We start from the raw sequence: 24,459 nt of genomic DNA on the forward strand, positions 1-24,459 counted from the left end.
GCCAACGGCTTCTTACTCGATTACTCATAAAAAAAAAAAATAACGAACCAAAATGAATAAAAAAAACCGTAGCGCAACCTTTTGTTCTCCGGGTTATTTTATTTTTAAAATTTTTTTCACGTGCTTATCCTCCTTTCTAAACTCAAAAATACTCGGATAGGTATACGTACCTGTAATAATATAAACGGAGCGTGTATAATGATTTGAAGAGTAGAGAAGGCTATATTGTGCTCACCGAGGTGGGAGTATTATATAGCAGGAGCTCTAAAGAATATTGAGTTTTGTGAATGCACGATGAAATGAACCGGACGCAGTGCCAAGTAATTTCAGAACGGTATTTCGATCGTACACGCGATGAGAGTGTGTGTGTGTATGTGTGTGTGGAATCGTACAAGCGCTCCGATATATACCTACGCGCGTAATCGCGTGCAGCCACATATGGGCATGTTATGTACGAAACACACCAGCAGTAAATATATAGGTATACCCTGTACGGGACCTTTAGCGCGCGGCTGGTGAGTCGTAGAGTCGGGACGATCAATGACAAGCACTCGAGGTCTCTCTCTTGCACGCAACCTCGCCTATAACGCCCATATTTTGTCTCTGTCGGTTGTTCGAGGCCCTGCTGCAGGCGACGCTCTCCCTCTCAATCAAGATAGACGCGTGAGAGGCTTAGCACCGTGAGGCGAACACGAGCGGCAGAAATTCAGTCCATCGTGGGTAAGAGGGAGAGGTTATGCGAGACGGCGAGACGTGGATGGAATATGGAGGATCGAGTGGAATGGAGTAGAGTTGCGAGAATTAAACCGAGAGGGAGAGAGACCGGGAGTCAGTTGAGAGAGAAAATAGCGGCACAGCCTGTCCGTGCCTCTGCTTCGGAAAGTGACTAATGACTAGCCGACCGGACCTGCTGTCCTTTGCGCTCTCTCGTTTGCTGTTTCTCTCACGCTGCCTTTGCCCGCCACCCAGGGAGCGAGTGAGATGCAGAGGATGTGCACATGCACCAGCAGCAGCCGCACCACTAGCAGCACCAGCAGCAGCATCAGGATAAATTTACGGGGAGATGTCGCCAGCCACGTTGTCATTGTCGACTGGCTTACCCATAATAAAGTGCCAGGATCAGAAAAATTATTCTACTCGGCTATCAAAAATTCTACGGTCACGTTAACGCTCCTTTTTTTACGACTCTTCTCGGTATTATAAAGATAAACAACAACAAAAATAATAATAATAATAATAATAACAATAGTAGAATACAATAACGCCATAATACAAATAGTATAGACAAAGGTGATGATAAAAATCCAAGGTTCTATTTGTTGCTTACCTTATTGTGTGGCAATTGCGTGGGCACATATAGAGGCGGGTCTAAACCCGGACTTGTGACAGCATGACGACCGATTATCCTGTCCGCTGGTTTTGCATCGTATCCTTCCGGCTGGCCGATGTGAAACCCCTTGCTCTTAACCCAAAATCTAAACTTGCTGTTCTCTGCGCTGTTGACCTCTTCACCCCTCAACGTGCGTAGAATTCTTCCGTACTTTTTAATAGTTATGGTCTTTGTTTTGGCCAAGTCACCGTAGGTTTTAATGACCCATGGCTGGTACGCATTGTACATGCTGTCGTTTTGAAACTTAACGGGAGCGGGAACATTAACGGGCTCACACTGGGAAGCAGTGAGCTTGCCGACGCCATACGGCATTCCTGGGCTGGGTACTACGCCGGGAAATGCCATGGGGACTGGTGGGTTGTTGCTGTTGTTGTTGTTGTTGTTGTTGTTCGACTTTGTTTCCGCCATACCGCCGGACGTTTTGTTGCAGCCGCTCGGTGAAGAACCGTAACCATTTAATTTACCAGTGCTCGTGGCATTTGTTGTTGATGATGATGATGATGAGGATCCCGAGCTGCCGGCAAGAGAACCGCTAGTCATGTTGGATATATCGAGGTACGAGACTGACGAGTTCTTGTTTAGGTTTGTGGCATTACCAACGAAGGTCGCCATCGAGGTCGCCATGTAAGGAATTGACGGTGGCATCGTTAATCCGCCGGTACAGAGACCAGACTGATGCCCGCCAGAAACATTCAATCCTGACATGGCCGAGAGACTTGTTGGAACAGACCAAGGCGAGGGAGTAAGTACATTAAATCCTCCAGTGAGATCCCCAGTCTCGTGTCCCACAGTTGCACATGCAGCTGAACCGACTGGTGTCGTGACTGATGATCCAGTAGTCTGTAGAGGACTTTTACCTCGGGATTTCGAGCTCGCAGATCCTCTCTTTGATCCGTGGTGGCCGTTGTTGTTGTCCACATTGCTGTTATTGGAAGAAGCATTAGTTCTGCTACTGGACAATCCGCTCCCGCGAGATTTCTTAGCAGTCGGTTCGTCTCGTCCGCCACTCAATGAGTTGAGATTACCGTGGGACGGATTGTTGTTATTCTCCGACCTCGAGCGTTTACTCGCTGACGTCGAGTGGTGGGACGCTGTCGGTGGATTGTTGTTGACTGGTACACGACGACGTAAACCCATAGTCGCGCTTGCCATTGTTCTTTCTTTATGCCGTCTCACTCTCTCGATTAACTCTTTCTCTTTTCTCTCAGTTCTTTCGCTCTTTCTAATCCCAGACGATTTCTCTCGCAGCTGCTGCCGTCGCTGCTAAGTCACACAAATGGACGTAGATCGTATCAACGATACTGATGTTCACACCGTCCACCAGCTCGTTTTTTTTCACAGTATCCTTGTGGCTTTGCCGCTTCATCGATTTAACGACATTTCACCGCTCAAGAACTCTGATGATTCGAATCGAAATCTCGGATTGTCCCAAGATATCTTTATCTTCTGATGTACATGCGCTTATATATCTGTAGCTACACAGTTGAAGGTCCTTTTTACGCCGCTGAACTCTGAAAAAAATATAATAAAAAAATACTGTTAAAATGTGATGAGAAAAATTAACTGAGCAGTAGCCGATTACACTGCGCGGAAGCGTTTAAATGGAAGGGGTGGCTCCCGTTAATGGTCTGGTCCGTTCAACAGCGTCAAGAGCTCTATAATAGTACAGTAGTGTTGGTATATATACATATATACATATATACATGTATATATCTATAGCGAGTGAGATAAAGAGTATGAGTGGCTTGGCTGGTGAATATATAAGGGGTGGAAAGGACTACTGGGTGATGGGTGATCCGCGTGAGCCACACTACACCGAGGGGCTGATTATAAACCGCGGGAATATAATGTGTGGAATTAAACCGAGCAAATTGGCTCTGACTTATTAAATAGCAAGTGTCGAAGGGTGTGACTTTGGATTGGATGCTCTTACTACCACTAGCACAACTTCTCCGGGTTCTTCTTCTACGTCTACTTGTACTTGAACTGATGTGTACTGGAACTGCTAAAATCTTGTTTACCCTGGCAGAGCAGTCTCGACGTAGTAATTACGACCCTCCCTCGCCTCTCAGTAAACGACTTCTCAAGGTGGATATGTATATAAACTCCTTAAGCTACAGCTATATATATTTATATATATACATAGATATGTATATGTATAAGTATATAGTCGGGTGTACGGCAAAGGAGAGGAAGTTCCTCGGTCGTCGGTTGGAATGACACTGTCCCGGTTGGAACGAGAGTCAAAGTTTAACGAGCGCCCTGCGGCGGATAAAAATTTCGCTTCGTTAAGACGAAACCGTTTCGCAAGGTGAGAAAAATACCGCGATGAGAGTGGTAGTGTGCCGACGACAACGACGTTCAAGACTACGAATAAGACGGGACGAGTGTCTCGGGTTTAACATTCGCGCAAATTGGGAAACCGGTTCGTTGACACCCGGCTTCAAAACTCTCTCGGGATTTTTCAACGCCATATCCCCATGTCTTTTCAACCTAAAATCTTTTTGTCGCTAAAATTGTCAGAGGAATATCATTCGTCGGTTGCAGTAGCAGTCACTTTCAGCGAGCGAGCTAAATAACTGATACTCTCTACTCTACTCCTCTCTACTGCCGTACTCACACATGCATGCATGCATACTAACATACACACCTACACCATACCCACTCTGTACTATATACTCCATATACTCTCAGCTGAACTCCATTCTATCTCGGTGGGTGCACTATAAAGCCCAGAAATTCGAGCCATAAAAGCAATCATGGTTCGCGCGTCGCTTGTCAGAGCACCAAAAATAACTCGTTTTTTTCCCCAGATGCTTTTACTCTTTTCCTAGCATGATCGATCACCGTTCATAGTTGCATTTAAACCTTTAAAACCACACACATCCGCATTTACACACCAGAGTTTACTCCAAAATACGAACTCTGCTCCCCAGTTTTTTCGTCGGCATTATCACGACACACCTCCAGAGCTGTGATTAAACATATGGAGAATCAAACGGGGCCAGACAGTGGCGTATTTGAAAAGATCTAAATAATTTATCAGCACAATGGATTCAGCAGCAGCGAGTGGTCCTCGGAGCAGCGGCCCGTGACAGTGGGGTCTCTCCAGTTAGTAGCTCTCGTTCTCATTCTTTATCTCGCTCCGTCGCTCGAGGCTCCCAATGTGCCAGAGCCATTGCCAGTGTATTATGTAGCGTAGCCCGAGTGTCACGTATACTATCACACTGTGCTGAGCACGCGGGACGTATTATGACGCGAGCTAGTTCTCATACAGGCTCGTTGGGCATATGTGTCGTGGGTACGTCAATCCACACATACATACATTGGTACTGCGTGAACATAAGCCGTCGGGTACCCGTGAACGCGACCACGAACGAACTGCGGTGTCACGCTACGTGCTTCCTGCCTACTCACTGATACGCCGTGACAAAAGACTCCTCGTCCACCCACCCTCACACTTTACTCACTCACACAACCTTTCTCTCTCTCTCTCTCTCTACTACGCTGTTATACTCTCTGTCAGTAGTTATTCTCACTCGTATGATCGCAATAACAAAATTATCGACTGAATATTTTATGCACTGTAACTCGGTGTTCCACAAAAAATAAAATAACAGCCGAGTCGGAACGAGAAAGAAATAAAGTAAAAAAGAAAATAAATAAATAAAAAAAAAAAAAAAAAAAAAAAAAAAAAAACAAACTAAAATACTAGAATACACGTTCCCGACATGCACACAAATGTGGAAAAATAAAATATGAAAAGTTTTACCGAGGGAAATATTTCGGAGTAAAAATAACAGCAGCAGCCGTATGGTGAGAATGTTCCGACGTTTAACACGACTGACTGAGCACAGAAGGTAGCAAGGTCGAGTAACGTTGAAAAAGCCACGTAAACGTTGAAACACACCCTGGTTTAGAGCACAGCAATTCTCTATACCCGATGCAGTTAGACGATTTTGGCGTCGAGCTCGAGTACACGGACCGGCAGTAAATTGAATTCCCAAACGGGCGGGTGTTGCGAGTTGCGGCTGAGTGAGAAAGAGGACGCGTCCCGTGCCGGGCACCGGAACGCCAGCACACAACTCGTATCCCGTGTAGTTGTGCTCCTCTGTGCACCTTTCCTATCTACTATCTGCTATCTATATCTCTATATCTATCTATCCATCTACCAACCAACTAACCAACCCATCTATCTCTCGTTTTGTCCTCTCCTCGGTCGTTTAAGAACACGTAACCGCCGCCTCGTATTTTCGAGTCTCGTTCAATCCATACCCGATCCAATCCGATACCCACTTTTCCTATTATCCCCAGATCCTCAGGTTTCTCAGTTCTGCAATACCGTTAACCCATTCTGCACTGTTTTGCATTAATTATCCGTAGGTTTTCTCTTAATGTCCCGCAGCTGCTGGTACTTTACACCCATATATATGTTTACACATTCATATATGCATAGAATGTATTGTGTCGTCTGCATTAATCGACTCGCCTGGAAAATAACACTCGTAAAAAAGGTAAATTTGATAAAACGCCTGGGCATTTACCCGGATCATTGTCTTACACCCGATAATGGATTCTTTTATGATTAAAGCCCGCGATTTTGCCTCACACCCTCCAACGATATCCCGAGGGCTCAAGGATATCAAATGTTGGAATAGAACTCATGCCGTGCAAGTTAACGACCGGTTGTAAAAAAACTAAAACGAATATCCGACTGTCGTAGTCTGATGTCGATAACGGACCAGAAAATATAAAAACAAAAAACGTAAAACCATGATACAGACATATAACCCGAGTGATAAGGATTTCCCATCGGTTTTAAAGGCACTCGAGTACTCAGAGTTGTACAGGAGTATATATGGATAAATATGTAGTCAAGTGTATGTGCTGTAGTGTCGTAAAGGACCTGGGATCAAATGGAAGTGACAAGTACGCATAAAACAAAACCACTACCAACCTGTGTGATGTATCGGCACTTGACGTCGATCTCTGTTAAGTTTATTCAGCCATCGGCACTAAACAGAGATCTGTATCGCGGATGATACGATTATGATACGTATCAGTACTTGTGATAATAATCCAGTCGCACAACCACCGCACGATAAATAATAAAGTCATAAAGTGGAAAAAAAAAATATATGTCTATGCATACAACTTCTCAAGAGGATTACGTGTAGATCCAGCAGTTGTACTGCGGAAACTTAGCAAAGTCACTCAGTAAATCACAATGTACTGTAGTCTCTGTTGTCACAACTTGTTGTCACTCGTGAAACTTAATTATTATTATTGTTGATAGTAATATTATTTTTTTATAACTGTCGTCTCTGATAGCAGCAGCACACATCAGCAGAAGCCAAGTCACGACACGTATGAGTGTCATCGGTGTGATCACTCGATACTAAATGATGACAGAGGATTTAAATTTTCGGAGTCGTTTAAAAACACAACCGCGGAGCTGATCTGGATGGTGTGTGATGCCGTGTACCGACTAAACGTGAGTAGTCGAGGGACTGTGTGCGTGAGCAGCCGAAGGAAGGAGTACAGAAGGAGAAAAAGAGAACGGCTGACTGGCCGGTAGTAAAGTATAGTAGTATCTCACCCGCGAAAAGTGTCCCACGATCAGGTGACACGCCGGAGTGTAGGTAGCACCGCAGAGCAGCAGCAACGACAACGTTACGAGAGAGAAGAGCTCACGAATCGTGACACGAAGTTGCCGATGGTTTGACGGCGGCGGTGGTGAGCGGGGGGTGTATACTATACTAGAGAGCGAGCACGCGCTGGAAAGAGCAAGAGAGGGAGTGCCGGGTGCGTAAGCGAGACGGCGAACAGAGTGTGGTGTCGGCGGCGACCAAGTGGAGGGGGTGCCGGCGGCGGTGGCGGCAGAGGAAATAGCGCCGGAGACCACGTAGAGGGGACGAATAGTTCACTCCTTCTCTCTGTCTTGCTTTGTGAAGATCGCTTTGCTTGTGAGTGCAAACGGTTCGCCGTGCGGTGGGACACTGGCGGCCAAGCTGAAACTACTGCTGCTGCTGCTGCTGATGCTGATGCTGATGCTTATACTCTGCTGCTGTGCTGCTGCTTCTGCGGATAGCGGGTGGCAAGCGTACGATACGGACACACTACGGGACGGCACAGCTTTCTATACCATACCATACCATACCATAAAATACAATACTATATCTATGTATACAAAAGTATTTATATATATATATATATATACATTATACAGGATGGAACCATGGTGTATTGGCAGCAGTACAGTAAGTAAAGCCGGGACCGGGACCCCAAGTGATCGCGCGCACGTGCGTGCATGTGTTGGCGTTAATACACGCGACCACGCCAGCTAAGCAGAGAGCAGTTGTACCGGTTACTACGCCAATGGCTCAGCCTGGCCGAGTTGAACAGAGGGCGGAACTCGGTCTCACTCAGACAACCGAGCAATCGGACCACCCTCTCTTTCCCTTATACACACAGAAACAAGCATACACACACAGACATTTAAATACAACAGTCGTGTATACTTTACTCCCAAGCACACTGAAATTTACTCGTACATACAAATATCGGCTCCAATACTTAGACGGCGTTGCTCTCTTTCTAACTCCCCGATGCTCTTCCGCAAGCGCGGAACCTCTTTTTCTCTTATCCTTCTCCGGGACTTCGTGATACTATCCCACCGTCTGGTCGTTCTCGCTCCCTCACAAGTTTGGATCCTCCCCCCCGCGCACGCGCTTGTGGTGGTAAGCATATCGTTTGGACCCTCCGGCTGCCAACGGCTTTTCGATGGAATTTCCCGGTGGTCGGGATCGATATCGATCAACAGCTTCAATCCGGCCTCTCACTTCTCGTTCATTCTCTCCCTCTCTCCCTCTTTCTGTCTATCTCCCTCAGTAGTAAGAGTCTAAACTGAACTACTCGACGAGTCGTCAGATGTTTCCTCGGTACGCCAAAACTTCTCCATCAGCCCTCTCCCACGTATTTCCACGTTGTGCTGCTCCCGTTCCCCCTTTTCGCATCGTCTTCATCGCGGCTGCCGTAGCCTGGTTGCTCGTTGTCGTCGCTCAAGTGTTCTAAACATCCGGGCGACTTCCGCGAACGGTTTGAATTCCACGTACGACGTAGTGACTCGATGCAAGCTCGCTGAAATGGCTGCATGACGCGACGCGACGCGATGCCAAGCTATAGCTCTATATAAGAGCACCCGAGGGAGTTATCAACGATCCAACGATTCAACGATTCTCAACGTCACACATGCTGACAGATAAATGCCTCGTATCGCACAAACCCGTTCTCAGCATATAACTCGACCATTACTGCACACTATACATCTATATACTCATATATCTATACTACTACATATACACCACTACTGCTGGTGCTACTTCTCTATACTCGTACTCGCTTTCACGTCATTTGCGCTCAATCTCACGCGCGGCAATACTAGAAAAATTTATGATTGAGCGGAAATAATTTTCGACCGTTTGGAAAATCCTCTTCGTCACCGCGTGCTCGTCATACCCATCATATAATAGAGTGAGCGGTATGTGAGCATGTGTGTATGTGTGTGTATGTGTTTCATGCGTGAATTGCATTGGGAGCTATTATAAAACTACACAAGACGAAGACCGACTTATGGAAGAAAAAGAGACGGCGGAACATTTGCTCGGCAGGAGGCGGGTGCTGTATAACACCAGGCACGAGGCAAAAAAAAGGGGACCCCATACATGGGGGCCGGGATTATTAAAATTCTGAAGGGGGTCTACTGTGCTATGCTGTGTGAGCCGGGAACAGCTCTCCCGTTTCAGCTTTCAGCTTTCAGCTACACTACACTATTTATATATATATATATATATATATATGTGTACATATATGTGTGCATTGAAGCCGCCAACTGGCGAGCCCTACTTCATCTCCGTAACTTTTTGTCTGTCTCTCATCTGACGCACATACAATATATCTCTTTATGGGTGTGTAGGTTTGTGTGTGTGTGATATGTACACAGCAGCACTGCGGTCCATGTTTGCCGGATAAAATACCCCCTACAATGATCCCAATCAACGACAGCGCCCATTCATCCGGTCTCTACTCAAGCCAATGGTAGTAATACGGCTCCATGTCGTTTAAGAGTAGTCGAGAGAAAGAGTGATATCGATCGGCCAAGAAATGGACGAGTGACTTCTCGAGTGCTGACCGATGGCACACAAAAACCCCAGTTACACTCGACTCTTTTTAAATTTTTTGTTCACCCATGAGCATCTGGATCGACGTACAGTTTAAATAAATTCTGCTCTCGGATCTTATTGAGCTTGAAAATATAAAACAAATATATAAATATACATACATATATATGTATACATAAGAGACTTTTTGTGTTTTAGACTTTTCAGAGCGTCCTTGGGATTTGTTTTAAATTTAAATACCCACATTAACGGGGGATAATGAGAAGGGTTGGCATCGCCCAGACAGAGACTCTGAATAAAGAAAGAGTATGAGTGAGTGGGCAATATAATACGACTGCTGTTAAAATAGCCCGCAACATGCGGTTGTGTTCTCAGACTGCTCAGAGCTGAGCCGACGGCACCTTGCGCAATCTAACAGCACAATATACTACAAACCCACACATACACAAACTTAAACACTTACTCAATTTATACATACCTACACAAAGAAGAATTGACTCGTGAGTTTCTCAGCCGACTAATCTGCTACCTGCTACTCTCATCCCAAGGGTCTACCAATTGTCGTGTCGCAAGTATAAAACATTCCCTGGCATTATCCACCCAACGTCGATTGTGTTGCCGATAAACGAAATCCCTTCGGTAATTTGAATGTCTAAAAAAGCTAAGGCCATATAAATAGAAAAAAACATACTGAAATCCCATATAAATAAACAAACTAAACTGCACATAGATATAGATATAGATATAGATATAGATATAGATATAGATGCATAGACAGAAATACAAGACATACAAAAAGAAAGCAACGCGGGAGGAGTAATATCTCACAGTGTCTACAAGCCGTCCGACGGCAAGTCGTGCACGTAACATCAGAGTAAGTTTAAAACGCCCGACGCCTGACGCCCGACGCCCAGTAGTACAGCAGTACAGTAGCTGCTACCATCCACCAGCGATCATAGATTAAACCGAGTATAGAGTACATAGAGCCAGCTTACGTACAGTCTACTGAAGGTATGAGTTCTAGTAGTGGTAACAGTATCATGTAGTGGTATGTATGTATATATATATACATATATATATATAAGAGCCAAAGGGAGCAAGAAAACGAGTCGGAACAGAGAGAGTCTCGAGGCAAAGACACTAATTACATTCTCCTCACCAATCACTGGGACATCGAGGGGATCGCACGGCTCGTCGACGTATCCATGAGCAGGCGGGTTTCACCACGTTCCTCTGGACTTACGCCAACACTCAACGGATTAAAGCTTCTTGGCTTTCGCAGAAGCATCCAAGTGTGTTCTCACTCGGTGTGCTACTCCTCTACTTCTCTATATTATATATATGTATATATGTATACTAACTCTCACTCTGTACACCGCTATGTACTTCTATCCTATCCGTACTGCTATGTACTCCTTCTTCACGTCGTTTTCCAACTGGAACACGACACGGCGCATTCACGTGTCCGCACACTGACCCGATGCCTTGTGTTTTCTCTGTCTCTTTCACTCCCACGCCCTTACTTCCTCACTCGACTCATCCTATCTGTCTTTTTCGCTCTTCCTCTGGACTGTATTGCCCGCAAACTTCTCCACCTACTGGTAGTTGGTTCTCTTTTACCGCCTCGCAGTCCCAGTCGCCGGGGAGTTTACGTCGTCACGATAACGCCACTCTCTCACACCCACACGAACTTCTATAAAACCTGAAACACTCGCTAAGACACTTTATGGTGCTTGGGCTGACGCCACATGTGTGCAGATATACTGTTTTATTGGTATACGTGTGACAAAAGTATCGTTGTCATGTACACACTGTCACTAACACACCCTGATAACTGTATTGGAGTGGCAACTAAACCGAAGCCCTAAGAAAATTGCCGGGGAAAACTTTACTTCCGGGATTTTGTAAGAATGACGAGGATACGCGGTAGTTATGAGAAGAGAAAAAAAAAATGTCGAGAGGATAAAAGATGGAGAAAAAAAAAAACGAGGCTGTAGATTTTTAAAGATTCGAGTGATGGCTCTTAATGATTCACCACTTTATCGGAAAAGCGGTTATCTGTGGCTCCTTAAACTTTTTTTTTTGGCCTTTTGATGATATTCAAAATTAGATTCTCACTTAGATATATTTTTACTGAATGTGCATTTTACTTTTACAGAAATGTAACCGACTGTAACTTGTACGTAAAAGTTTGTCGTTTACTTGTGTTTTTAACTTTATTTTTAAAGCCCGACCTTTTGCTCTCGCCCAGTTGACTCTGCGGTTGACCTGCCAGAGGATCGCGGCAGTGGGTGTTGGGAATTTTGTTCATGCGGTAAATTGCCCTGGAAAGGAAGAGTTGAGCTCGAAAAAATAACCGATAGAGTGAGGAATAGTTTAAAAGTTGTTTCTCTTACACTGAGGAAATAGAGTTCTGAGAAAATATTAACTAGCAAAGTCTTAAGTGCTAAGCCTGTGTATCAACCAACACCACCGACAATGTCAAACTTTAATCACGGGAGATTACACCGCATTAACTAATTAAACATTTATTAAATATTACTATTTTTAAGTACCTGAAAAAATTTTTTTGATCTGGTGTAGTGTAAATTTCTCGGTGTAAAAATTTTGTGTAAAAGGTGTTATATTTAGCCCACTATTTAATATTAAATGATCGTTTGTTGCTCATTAATCAAAATTACAAGTAATACGGAATGGTGTAAGAAAAGTAGATTACACCGTGTTAAAATTACACGGATGAAAAATTTACACCACTATTTCACACCACATGGTCGTGTAAAGTTCTTCAGGTCTAGAAAAAATAATTGTTGTGTCAGCGGTAGTACCACTGCACGATGTAATGCTATATATATATAATTATATATTATTATTCGATCTCAGAGAAATATTGACCAAACAAATTGTTTGCTAGAAATTTTATTGTTTAATTGACTCGTGAAAATTTAAAACCAATCTATTGGTTTTAGTTTATTTTTCTGGGCTCGAATAATAATAATAATAATTTAAAAAAAAATTATTGAGTCGAGTAAGTCCTGAAACAGAAAATAATCTTTCTATCCATGAGATTAATTTCCCAGAGATGAAAGATTTGTTAAATCAAAAAAAAAAAAAAAAAAAAAAAAAAAACACTGAGTTGTCCACTGCACAAAAGTTACAAACTAAAAAAAAAGTAAATGTATAGGTATTTATAGTAAATATTGTGTAATCGGTTTGACGAAATAACAGAGACTGGCGTCTCGTAAGAATTAACGAAAGATGAAGCGACGCTGGCATCCCCTCCGATGATAATTCGCGATGGACCAGTTTTAGATTCCCGTATATTCTCACGGGCCGCCACAACAAGGAAGAGATTGGTGGCGAATAAATTGACAAGAGGGCAGGAAAAGCAGTGGATGCTGTACTATAAAGTAGAAGTACCAGCAAGAGTAGCAGTGGTAGTTGTAGTAGTAGCTGAGAACTGGACAACGGTCAAGCTAAGGTCCCGCGAGAGTTGAGAAGAATCGCTGGGGTTGAGAGTAGATCTCGAGAGATCGAAAGGGGTGGCCGTTCAATTCTGGTTTGATCTGAGGACGGATGGGATACCGTATTTTTGTTGTATAGCAGCAGTAGCAGCAGCAGTAGTAGTAGTAGTAGTAGTAGTAGTAGTAGTAGTTGTAGTAGTAGTAATGTAGTAGCAGAGAGCCAGCAGTGGTATAGTGGTCATCGCGTGAGAAAGGACTGTCAGATTTGACCTCTCGGGTGAAAGACTCTATCCACAAAACGTATGTCATCTATCTCTCAATACGTGGGTGTATATACTGAGGGTAGAAATGTCCTTTTTCTTTTCTCATCTTACTTTATCTCTTCTTTATATATATGTCTATATATATTTTATTTTTATCCTATATTTTTTCTATTCTCCGCTGATATCTCTAGTGATCCGGAACAATTTTTTTGATCCGAGACCACTCAACTATTTTCTGAGGTCCTTTCGTCGACTATGTAGTTGCCGTCGTCTTATTGTCGTCTATCATACATACACAGAATTGTCACCCATTTTCCCATTACAGACAGAGAGATATCATCCAGTGAGAAAATTCAAGTTATATTCAGTGAAATAGTCCGCCAGACACTGAATTACAAATGAGGATTGAAATTTATGCAAAAACAAGATATCAATCTCCGAGTGTGAATACGTTTAAATGACCAAGTGACGATGTGCTGGTTCCTTTATAAATCTATACAAATATATAGATATATATATAAGTTTTATGTATACATACATCTATATATATGTAGAATTATAATAGTGGGATGAAAGTAGTATAGCAGAAGCAAGGGAGTGAAAGAATAAGTTGAAGAAGGTGGGAAATAGAGTGGGACAGCGCGAACAAAGGTGCCTGTGACAAAAGAGCCAAGGACCCGGTAGTGGCAGAGGGTGGATATGAGGGAGGAGTAGGATTGAACGTTAGTAGTCAAGCGAGGAGTTTGCTCGAGACCTCGACGTGGTAAATGGAACGCGCGACGCCCGAGAGAGAGACTGCAACATAAATAGAGAGTGAGAGTGAGATAACGAATTTTGCTGCCACTGCTGCTGGTTTTATGCTCCAGACTTCTAGCTCTACTCGGCTCTGTGGAACGGGCATCAACCAAAAGGGGGAAGAAAGTACTCACCACAACGTTAGAGGGGTTGAAAAGTTCAATTGCGCGTATTTTCGTACTGACGTCTGGTGAATCCGACTTTACTTCGTCCTCTTTATCGGATCGCTAAAAATGGAACGCTAAAGATCTCAGACTTTTTTTTTATGCATCGCCATTATCATTATTTTCATTACTACTTTTATTATCATCATTATTGTTATTGTAAATGTGCGTACAGTTCACTGATGGATATTTTGATGAATTAATTTATTCACCAGTCGAGCCATCATTTTTTTTTTTTTTTTTATTTATCGGGTGATATTATTTAGACGTCATTGTACTGTATATTTATGCCGATGTCGAACGCAAACTCGTAGATTCAACTCGATGAATTATGGATCAAGTTTTGCGATTAAAAAAACATGAGTTAGTTATTTAGTTGGTTCGAGAAGGGACACTCGGTACATCGCAATGAGAAACAGTCGCTAAGTCGCTGGCTAATGAGTCCAAGACGACCGGGACATGATTATATTGTTTGTACAATAACGTGTGTGAGTGTGTGTTGTGTAAATTATTTTTACAGGGCAATTAATTTGTAATCATCTGGCAACGGTATTTAGATTTTTATTCTCGTCGCTGATGATGATAATGATGATGGTGATGATGATGATGATGATGATGATGATGATGATGTTGGAGCTCGTGTTTATGTTGAAGCTGATACATTACCGACAGCAGCAAGATGTTACGGATTAATTAAAAAAAAAGTCCGAGAATTGTAACTGAAATCTTGAATAGAACGTGATAATTATCGGAGTAAGCAACCGCATTAATTTTTCTTACGACCACGGCTGCTAGCAAACGGGTACGTCCCTCACGTTTCAGGAAATAAATAACCGTAATAGCCGTGCGGCGAATAGAAAATTGCGCATCCCCCGTAAGGTAGTTTACGAGCTTCGATTATCCGATGACGAGATACAGCGCAAACGCGACTTGCGGTTTTTAAAAATAAAAAAATATACAAAAATTATATTTTTAAAAATTTAAAAAAGAAAATAAATATGAGGAATGAGCATCGTATATTCTATCCATGAATCAAAATTAAAGTCGTTTAAATGCTAAAAATTTTAATGCTTTCTTCCAAGTACTCTTGTAACTTTTCTGTAATTATAAATTTTTATTTATATTTTCACTGCTCACTAATTACGAATTTTATATAAAAGTTTATGTGTAATTTCCATGAGTTAAAATTTTATTTATACGGAAAAAAGCAAGTATATATATGTATATAGATATATATGCATGGCATTAATTTGTTATTGTCTCATAACCACGGATACGTAAATAAATCTCGCAGCTAAAATAAAAGGAGAAGAAAAGTAAAGAGTGGAAGGAGAAGCGGAATAATAACAGTAATAATAAAAAATAAAAGAAGAATAACCGAAATGGAAGAACAAACCGCAAATAATTCGTACTCGAACGCATCGCAGTAATGTGATTAATGCGCGTTAGAATACGATTGAATGAGCGGAGGATTTTTTTTTATCGAAATAAAAGGGAGAAGGTGTCGGATATACGACAGCTGTAAGCCTACAGGGAATACGAGTCCTCGACTCCTATCGAGCCGAGCAAGAGCACACCGACTTACTACTACCCTGGCATCAACTGGCATCATCACCACCATCCCTAGCACACATGCGTGCACTGGCACTGCGTAATAGTCAAGCTGTGGTCCATGTACATATCTCCGGCAACCCTTGAACGTCCCGTGTACACGTTCTCTTGTTCTGTTCCCCCATACCAACAACGCCGATGGGGGCTACAAAGCATTCGCGAATAGGCCGCCCGCTGGATCTGCTATTCAAGGGGATGTGCAAGTTCTCGCGCCCCCTCGATACGCGCTACCGATACCCGATGACGTGCCCGGGCATTAGCTCTATATGTGCTGTGGGTTCGTCTATACACATCTATTGTGTGAATCACATATTATGTATATATATGTATGTATATATATAGGTATATAAATGTATGTAGAGCTCTGACGGATATACTGGGATGTGCATTATGCCTTTGGGCTCAACGACAGCTTCTACTACAATACCCATTCGATTGTTCCGCGCTTTCCTGTCACCCACAACGGTTCACCGACACTAATTCGAACGATTAAGTTTAATTTCACTCGCACGACCGGACTTTACCCTCCGCTTACAAATTAAAACAGGCGTGAGTCTATATTGACAATTCGATGTATGATGTAACAAATCGTTTTAATACCAAACACTTAATTATTATCAACACAATCCACCTTACTATCTGCTCATTGTTCTTTTTAATTTTTTTACTAAAATTTTATTTCATTTTCCCAAAAAAATTGAGTTTAATTTTTTATCATTTAATTTTGAAATTTTTAACCCAGAAAAAGACATTGAGGCTAAAAATGTTAAACAATATTTTGAAATAAAAAAAATATTTTTTGGCAACATTCAACCCACCAAAGTCCATTTCTTGTTTCAGATAATAGACCTTTGGCTATGTGACTAAATACAATAAAACCTAAAATCTATATTAACACTAGACTACAATAAGAGCTCAGAGTAAAGATATAAAAGAGGAAAGAAAATAAAATGTCGATCGATGACAATGGTGATGGTGGAAGCTGGAAGCATCATAGCCTCGTCGCTGTCATTAGGGATGCTTGACATCGTCCCACACGTTTCCACCGTCTCGAACTTTCCCTACTTCGAAGACTTCCGCCCTTCGATCTACTCCGAGATATCCACTTGCTCTTTCCAGCGCTCTTTATACATACATATATACATACATATATACATCCAGTCTCTTCTTCCTCATTCGCCAGCCTTGCATCACGTTCTCTAGTGTACTTCCTGCTCAAGCGTTTCAAGCGCCAACGGAAAATAACCCGCACAGATATTTGTTTTTATTTTTTCTTATCACCGTTATGTTTTTCATCCATACAAAACAAACTTATCACCATCTCCAGTTTCGATTCATCCAATCTTACATTTTTCCATTCTATGGAAATTTTTCCATCACAGATAGACATTTTTTAATTAATAACTCGCTAATGACTCAACCGAGGTCTTTTAATTTATAAATATCAACTTCTCTATCGATGAGAGCTTCCTGACCACCTTCAACAATTATTTATTTTTAATTATTATTATTATTATTATTATGATCTGGATTCCCGACGTCAGATAAAATAAAAATAAGAAAAAAAATAAATATTACTTGCGCGACTGCACCCGTTTGTTGGGTCGTATGCGAACTCGGCTAACGAGCCGACGTGGGGAATTATAATTACAAGAGTCGATGAACCGTCGTGGCTTTTCGTTTCGAACACAACTCGTCCTACCTTCCATTCTACATACATATATATATATATATATATATATATATATATATTATATTTACCAATAACCAGGTTCTGTAGTGCACATGCTTATAATCATGGGTCGGTCGTTTTACTGAAAACCCGTAGAAATTCTTGAGCTCTTGTGATGGCTTTCGTTAATAGTCGTCGACATGGCGGCGTAGTTGTATCACGCAACCATCAAATAACTAAACCCCGAAGCTAAAGTCAAAAGTCGAAAAGCCGTTAACTTGTGTCAATGTAAAACGACCTGAAAGGTTTCATATTAATTAATAAATATAAAATCACCCGCTAAATTTATCATTTTTAAATTATAAATTTAGTCTTTTGTTGTCGAAGCTCTGCTGGAAACCAATTCATTCTATATATAAGGGTAAGGATAAGAAGTATAAAAATAATAAAATTTATGGTTTGAGAACGGGGTGTGAGCGTGTGTGAGCATTGAAGAGTAAACATCCTTAACGAAACGTCACGCAAGACGTTAAGTACCAGGAACCGGGTTCGACGCTTGCACAGAGGCGAGAATACAGGGATGAACCCACTTACTAATAAGTTAACGGGATTTCCTCGGTCCGGAAAATACACACAGGGTCGGTCCCGGGAGATTTAGATTCACCGAGGGACGATTCTGAGATAGAGGACGGCAATGGAAAATACTGGGAGTTGAAGCAAGTTGTATATATATATAAATATCTGTGTATGTATTGCAGAGTAGAGTAGAGTAGAGTAGAGTTGGCGTAACGCGGCAGCAACAATTCCCACCCTACATGCCCACGCAATCCCAACTCTGGCTGTCGACCCTCGGTTCTATACTGCAGGTTCCCGACGGCGTTCACTGCTTCCAACGTCGCTCCAATCCAATCCCGGGAATAAAAGCTTGAGCCGAAATTATCGGAGAGCAAGAGGACGAGGACTAGTGTGTAGCAGAGTAGGAAGGCTTCGTCAGAGCAACGAACGATTCACAGAAAAATAAAAAGTAAAATGAAATAAGAAAAAAAAAAGATAAAATACACGAGTGTATAGATATAGATGGGCGATGTTGTACTGGTTGGTTCTGGCGATGGGGTAGCTACGTCCGATATAATCGGAAGGGTCGATCGGAACTACTATCTCCCCTTTACTCAGCTCCAGGGCCAATTTCCGGCGGCCCGCATGTCCAACCCGAGAAACGTGAGAAGCTTTTCGAGGTCGAGGAATAATTATACAGGATATGTTATAGTTAATTGTCTTGCCTTGTTCTTAAAATATTGTCCGATAGTCTGTTTAAATTATAAAATATCTGGATAAATAATTAAAAAATTTCCGAGGTATTTTTTTTCTCAGCTTCAGTGAAAAAATGGTCTGAAAGAAAGCAATTAATTTCTGACGCTCAACTTAGAACTCGACAAGTTTTCCGGCTCTGCAGAGTTGAGGCACATATAAAATAGAGCACAGCAGCAAGTCGTCAATAACATCTTTCTTCTCTCCACGGGTGCGGATAACAATTAATTATACTGCGTTTAATTATCGAAAGCTTGCAAGTAATACTACATCATCAAGAATATCCCCAGCGACTGACGATGGGTATAAAGTGCTGGTTAAAGAGGAAAGAGGGTAAAGGGAATAAGGATAAGAAGAAGAAGAAGAAGTAGAAGTAGAAAAAAGAACCAAGAGCGAGAGATGTAAATAAAGAGTAGAGGGAGAGGGAAAATAAGATGGAGAATAAGTCTTGTAACTTGATATTTTATGGTTGCATGTACAACTCTCAGCATCTACTGACATTTAGCTCTTGTGGAAATACTCAACCCCCGACGGTCGCTCGTAATTAACTGGAGTTTAACGTCGACGAGTAAACTCAGCGGGCCGCGGATGTATAAATACTTTGGCGGTGAAAAGAGGAAAGCGAGCGAGTGAGTAAGTGAGTGCGCGAACAAGTGAGTGAGAGTAATAGAACCAGAGTACAGAGCCAGAAGACGTCAATTCATCTTTCTTCTTTCACCTGGAACTGCTGAGGACGCCTCGAGGAGCTTCAACCTGTTGCCACCACCACCACACAACTCAACTCACCTATCACCATTGATCTTTTTTATTTACTTCCTGTCTAGCCGAGACACACAAACACACACACACACACACACGTAATAGACACACACGCGGCGACCTCGTCGCACTATTTCGTGGCAATTGTAAAAATTTAATCTCAACCGGTAGGTCTATAAATAACGAAAAATGCGGAAAGGTAAAAATAAAATAATAAATAGAAGGGTAAAACATTTGTTGGGATATAGAACAAGAAAAAGGAGAAAGAGTAAGAGCAAAGAACGCGGACTAGAGGATAAAAATATCTGCAGTGTCAAATAATCTCGGAGGCAAACGAAGGGGAGGAAATGTTAAGGATGATAGTACAAAATGCATGAGATATCGGAGAACGCGGTGGGTAGACGCCTCGAAGCTCGAGTTGTAGCAGCAGCAGTAGCAGTATAACACACAGCAAGCATGGCAGGAGGCTGAGCTGAGCAGAGACATCGGCTGGTTGCATTGGGGGTGGAGCTATCTGTGCCGGCATGAGTCCGTGGTGTGTAAAACTTGCTCGCGTTAGTCCGTAGTCAAGAGAGCTCTAGAGCTGAGGATGCCGTTGGGTGGTGTCGGGTGCAGGGTGGGACGGGACCAGGACGAGGGTGATATGCGAGTGAGGATGCCTGGAGTCGGGCTAGACGCAAATGGATGGAGGAGAGAACAGAGAACGTGGCGGTGGCAGAGAGATCGAATCGCAACCCGTCTCTGGATGAGAGCCAACATCAAGCCCGAGTGTGTGAAACTTGGAGGGACCGAGAGAGCAGAGACCCGAGTGAAGCACAGTCGAGAGAAAGTGCATCGCACATAGAACGGCTCAGCCGAGCGCCAGAGCTGCACCGGAGGGATGAATTCGTCGAGCGAATAAAGGAAAAAATATAATAAAAAAAAGTTTATAAAATGAAAAAAAAAAAAAAAAAAAAAAAAAAGACTGAAAATAGAAGCAATAAAAAAATGAGCAGATGAGTAATGGAGAGGAGGGCAAAGGGGCTGAAAGTTCCAGCAGGTACTGCCAATCGGTGATCGATGCTTCTGTTTATACTCTTTTACTCTTATTTACTTAATTGCTTTATTTCTCCATGGAAAATTGTCAATTTTAACTTGATGAGTTTAGTGTATAGATGAGTGGGCATGTGGATATAGATATAAATATAGACTCATATATATAGTGAATGGGATATATGACAAAACAAAATACCGAGTGGGAATGGAATGTGTTATGAAGAGGCACAAGTGACAGTCACTAATGGCGATGAAAAATCCCAGTGCACTCTGGGAAAATGAGAGACGGCTGCTTTTTATACGCCTTTTTTTTTTTTATTCATCTTTTTTTTTTTTTTCACAGTTTTTAATTTTTTCGTCTGAATCTACCCACCGTGCAGCACATCATGATGGATCCTTGTGGTGAATGATCATCATCTACTGGGTCCATAAAATAATTCCGGAAGTGTCGTATCTCCAGCTGCGACTAAACATTTTCACTTTGTGTCGACGGGAGCGGAGCTCGGAGCCCTGGAGAACTGAGTCTGAGAGTTTAATGGTTTCACCGTACGTCAAAGTCATCTCGGACCAAGTTAAGGAACTCCAGCGAGAGGCCATTACAGGCCTTATTTCATTATAGAACGGCTGATCGAGTTGCCTGCACAATCTGGACTCTCATCTTCTATACACCTATATATATATATATACATAAATATATACATACCTATACATGTACAGAAATATATACATATATATAGGTATATCTACGGCTATGTACATTCACTCCGACACCTTTTTCCCCGTCTCGAGATCAAAATCAAATAAATGCAAGGTCTGAAGTGTAAAAAGGAAAAAATACATTTCCTATGATAGGAATAAAAATGTGCCTGGGTACGTACGCTGAATAAGGAACGTCAAATCGCATACAAAAGAGACACTGCCAAAGGAGAAACGAAGGAAAAGTGGCTGAAAATTGATAATCCAAAAAGACTAAGTGGAGTAAAAAATATCATTTTTGCGGAAGGTAACTCGGTAGATAGAAGCACCCGCAGCACCACTACTGCTGACAGAACAAGAACAAGAACAAGAAGAGTAAAAGAAATGACAGCGGAGTTGGATATCGAAATAGAATTAAGTGAGCGCGACTACCTTTACTTCAGTTGTAGCCCGTAATGCAATTGCTCGCCGCGTTTCACCGGGTACTCTCTTCTTGGGTGCTAGTTTTCCGGTCTCGAAACGGGCCGAGCGGCTTCACTCTGCTCCACTCAACTCAGATGCTTACTACCACTCAAGTCTTCTCGTCGCTCATTCGCCGCTTTGGACTGCGGAAAATTTAACAGAAATTTACCGCTCGTCAGCTCCCTGGTTGGAACATAATTCAGGATCTCGGCAACGGGCGTGTCCAAGCGCGGCCTCAAACCCTCCAGCCTAGTTCTGCCTACCTAGAACCCGGTGCATCTAGTGCTAGTCTGCAGCAGAGTACAGTGATGTAGAGGAATATATAGGAATATAGAGCAGAGTAGACGGAGCTTTAAAAATTTCCGTAGCAGCGCCATCATCAACCATCTCGAACACTGGCTCGGTTCTATATTCAACAGAATTTTACGATCAATCTCGTGAATGCTGCAGACTCGTCGCTATCCATTACAATCCCAACTTTCATTGTTTTTTTTCTTTTTTTCTTTTTTTTTTTTTTTTAGCTTTTTATTTTCTCCCCCAGCCTCAGCCCAGTCCCAGCATCAGCATCAGACTCAGCCTCAGCTTTACAATAACAGCAGCAGCAGCAGCAGAACTGCTGGTAAAATTTTTCAGATGATCAGCGAGACGGAAAAATATTTGCGGCACTATGATCATTGTTACCAGCAGATTCCCTATGGTATCTAGTGACAAGTATTCATTCGTCGCAGCAGAGTTACGTATGCCTGCAGTTAACCATGATATAGTTGGAGGGTGAGTTAAAACATGTAGCTTTACCAACACTTCTAGTACAGCTGCAAGCAAGCTTACAAACACACACACACTCATGCGTATGTTCGACACAGGCATATGTATATATATATATATATATATATATATATATATATATATATATATATATATATATATATATAAGCAATGTATGGATGTGTTTTAGTGCCGCCGACAGTCTGGCTTGGGTCGGACTGGGCGCATTGGTGCCTCTACACTACTGGGACGAAATACCGCGTTGCATGTTCCATCGCGGCAGCAGCACACGCTCGACCATCATTTTAATGAAGATGTAATTACGGGCGTTTCGTCGCTGGAATCAGCAATGCGCGCCCACCAGCCGACACATCGCAATGCATTATTGGCTGTGTTATTCAGGAAGTTCTATATACAAACCCACACTCTCATATATTTATATATATATATATATATATATATATATATATATATATATATATATATATATAACGTACAAAATACAATGTCATCGGAAATTGAGATATCACTTGTGTAATAACATTTGATAATATAAATACATCCATCAACTGGGTCTCTGCGCCGCGGTAAAAGTGAAAGCTCCGAAACAGAAGAGTAAAAAAAATTCCATTCATCATTATCCTGATGCGATTACAGCTGATTTAACATTTTTACAGCAGGTGTATTACCTCGACACCCTTTCCAATGCCCTATTGTACCTCTCATCCCTTTTATTGTGCGTCGAAAATCAAACAGCCAACACACAATTGGAGTTTTTTAAATATTTTTTTTCTGATCATCAGTGAACCGGGGGACTGGAGCTCGGCACACCGGGACACAATCAAACGCACACACTCCCAGTGGCAAAGTACAGGACAACAAAGAGGAGGCGAAACGATTGGGTAGGAAAGCCTTATATTAATTAGAACAGTTAGGGGAAAACTAGCTCGCCCAATGTGCTTTCGGTGATTCAAGTCTCTAACAGGATTACACAGAGCGAACGGTAGAGAGCAGGTTTTGCCGTTGCCATGCAATCCCACACCCCAGACCTGTTATTCTCTCATGCTCGTTCACTCTCTCACTCTCTCATGCTCTCCCTGTGTACTACGTGCTACGTGCTACCTACTACGTGGATACATGTGGCTACGCAATTACGTCCATGTATAATGCACATGCAGTTCGCTCGTGGCTTCCAGCTTGAGGTATTTCCGATGTGATCGATAACACACACCAACACATCTACACACACATATGTCTATACATATGTACATGTATATATAATATAGACGTGCATTATAACCTCTTGACCACGCTCCCTTGGGACCAAACAACCAAACCTGTTAATTACAGGGCAGAGTAAAAAGTATGATAGTTATAGTCGCAACAATAAAAACACGTTGCTCGAGTGCATCATCAACTTAGCAAATAAGTAAAGACTAGACTGGGAATCGATAAGCTGCTCTCTTAATGTAACTGAGGGTGAATTTACCCTCGGGCTAAAATACTCTACTCTACTCTACTCTACTCTACTCCACTGGGTGCCTACCTACCCCCCTACCCTTTCCCTGCATCGTCCTACACTTTATCAGATCACCCTACCATTACTGTTATTAGATGAATCTCGACCGGATCTACCTCACGATCTCCAGCCGGCCCTGATAGCTTTACTTGTTAGTATATCTTTTTTTTTTTTTTTTTTTATTATTCAGCTACACTTTTATCGAATCCTCAACGGCGATTATGCCAATAATTAATGATCCAAGATACCCACCAACTTTAAGACAAACAACCAGTTATGTATACGGGAGTTAAGATATTGCGGGGCTAGGATTATTCTCCTTTTCTATCACTTTACAAGCAAGTTTCATCAGCGCCCGAGTTAATAACACCATCGAGCA

The 24,459-nt window shown here is 42.3% G+C and overlaps 1 protein-coding gene across 4 annotated transcripts in view; it reads right to left on the reverse strand.

Annotated features, from left to right (window-relative positions):
- The window catches only part of LOC103568830 (hybrid signal transduction histidine kinase I), a 49,101-nt gene that overhangs the window by 20,659 nt on the left and 3,983 nt on the right, over positions 1-24,459 (reverse strand). Inside the window, exons 1-3 of one of the 4 annotated variants that reach the window (XM_053741931.1) lie at positions 12,126-12,581; positions 10,049-10,222; positions 1,328-2,901 (exon numbers count right to left, since the gene is read on the reverse strand). In XM_053741931.1, coding sequence (XP_053597906.1) covers positions 1,328-2,542 — 1,215 coding nt within the window. In that variant the 5' untranslated portion in view covers positions 2,543-2,901; positions 10,049-10,222; positions 12,126-12,581. Of the gene's footprint in view, positions 1-1,327; positions 2,902-5,162; positions 5,241-6,347; positions 7,055-10,048; positions 10,223-12,125; positions 12,582-24,459 lie in introns of those variants that run through there. The other 3 variants (XM_053741929.1, XM_053741940.1, XM_053741933.1) reach the window with 3 other exon arrangements.

Source organism: Microplitis demolitor, chromosome 1 (genome assembly GCF_026212275.2).
Source record: "Microplitis demolitor isolate Queensland-Clemson2020A chromosome 1, iyMicDemo2.1a, whole genome shotgun sequence".
Lineage (NCBI taxonomy): Eukaryota > Metazoa > Arthropoda > Insecta > Hymenoptera > Braconidae > Microplitis > Microplitis demolitor.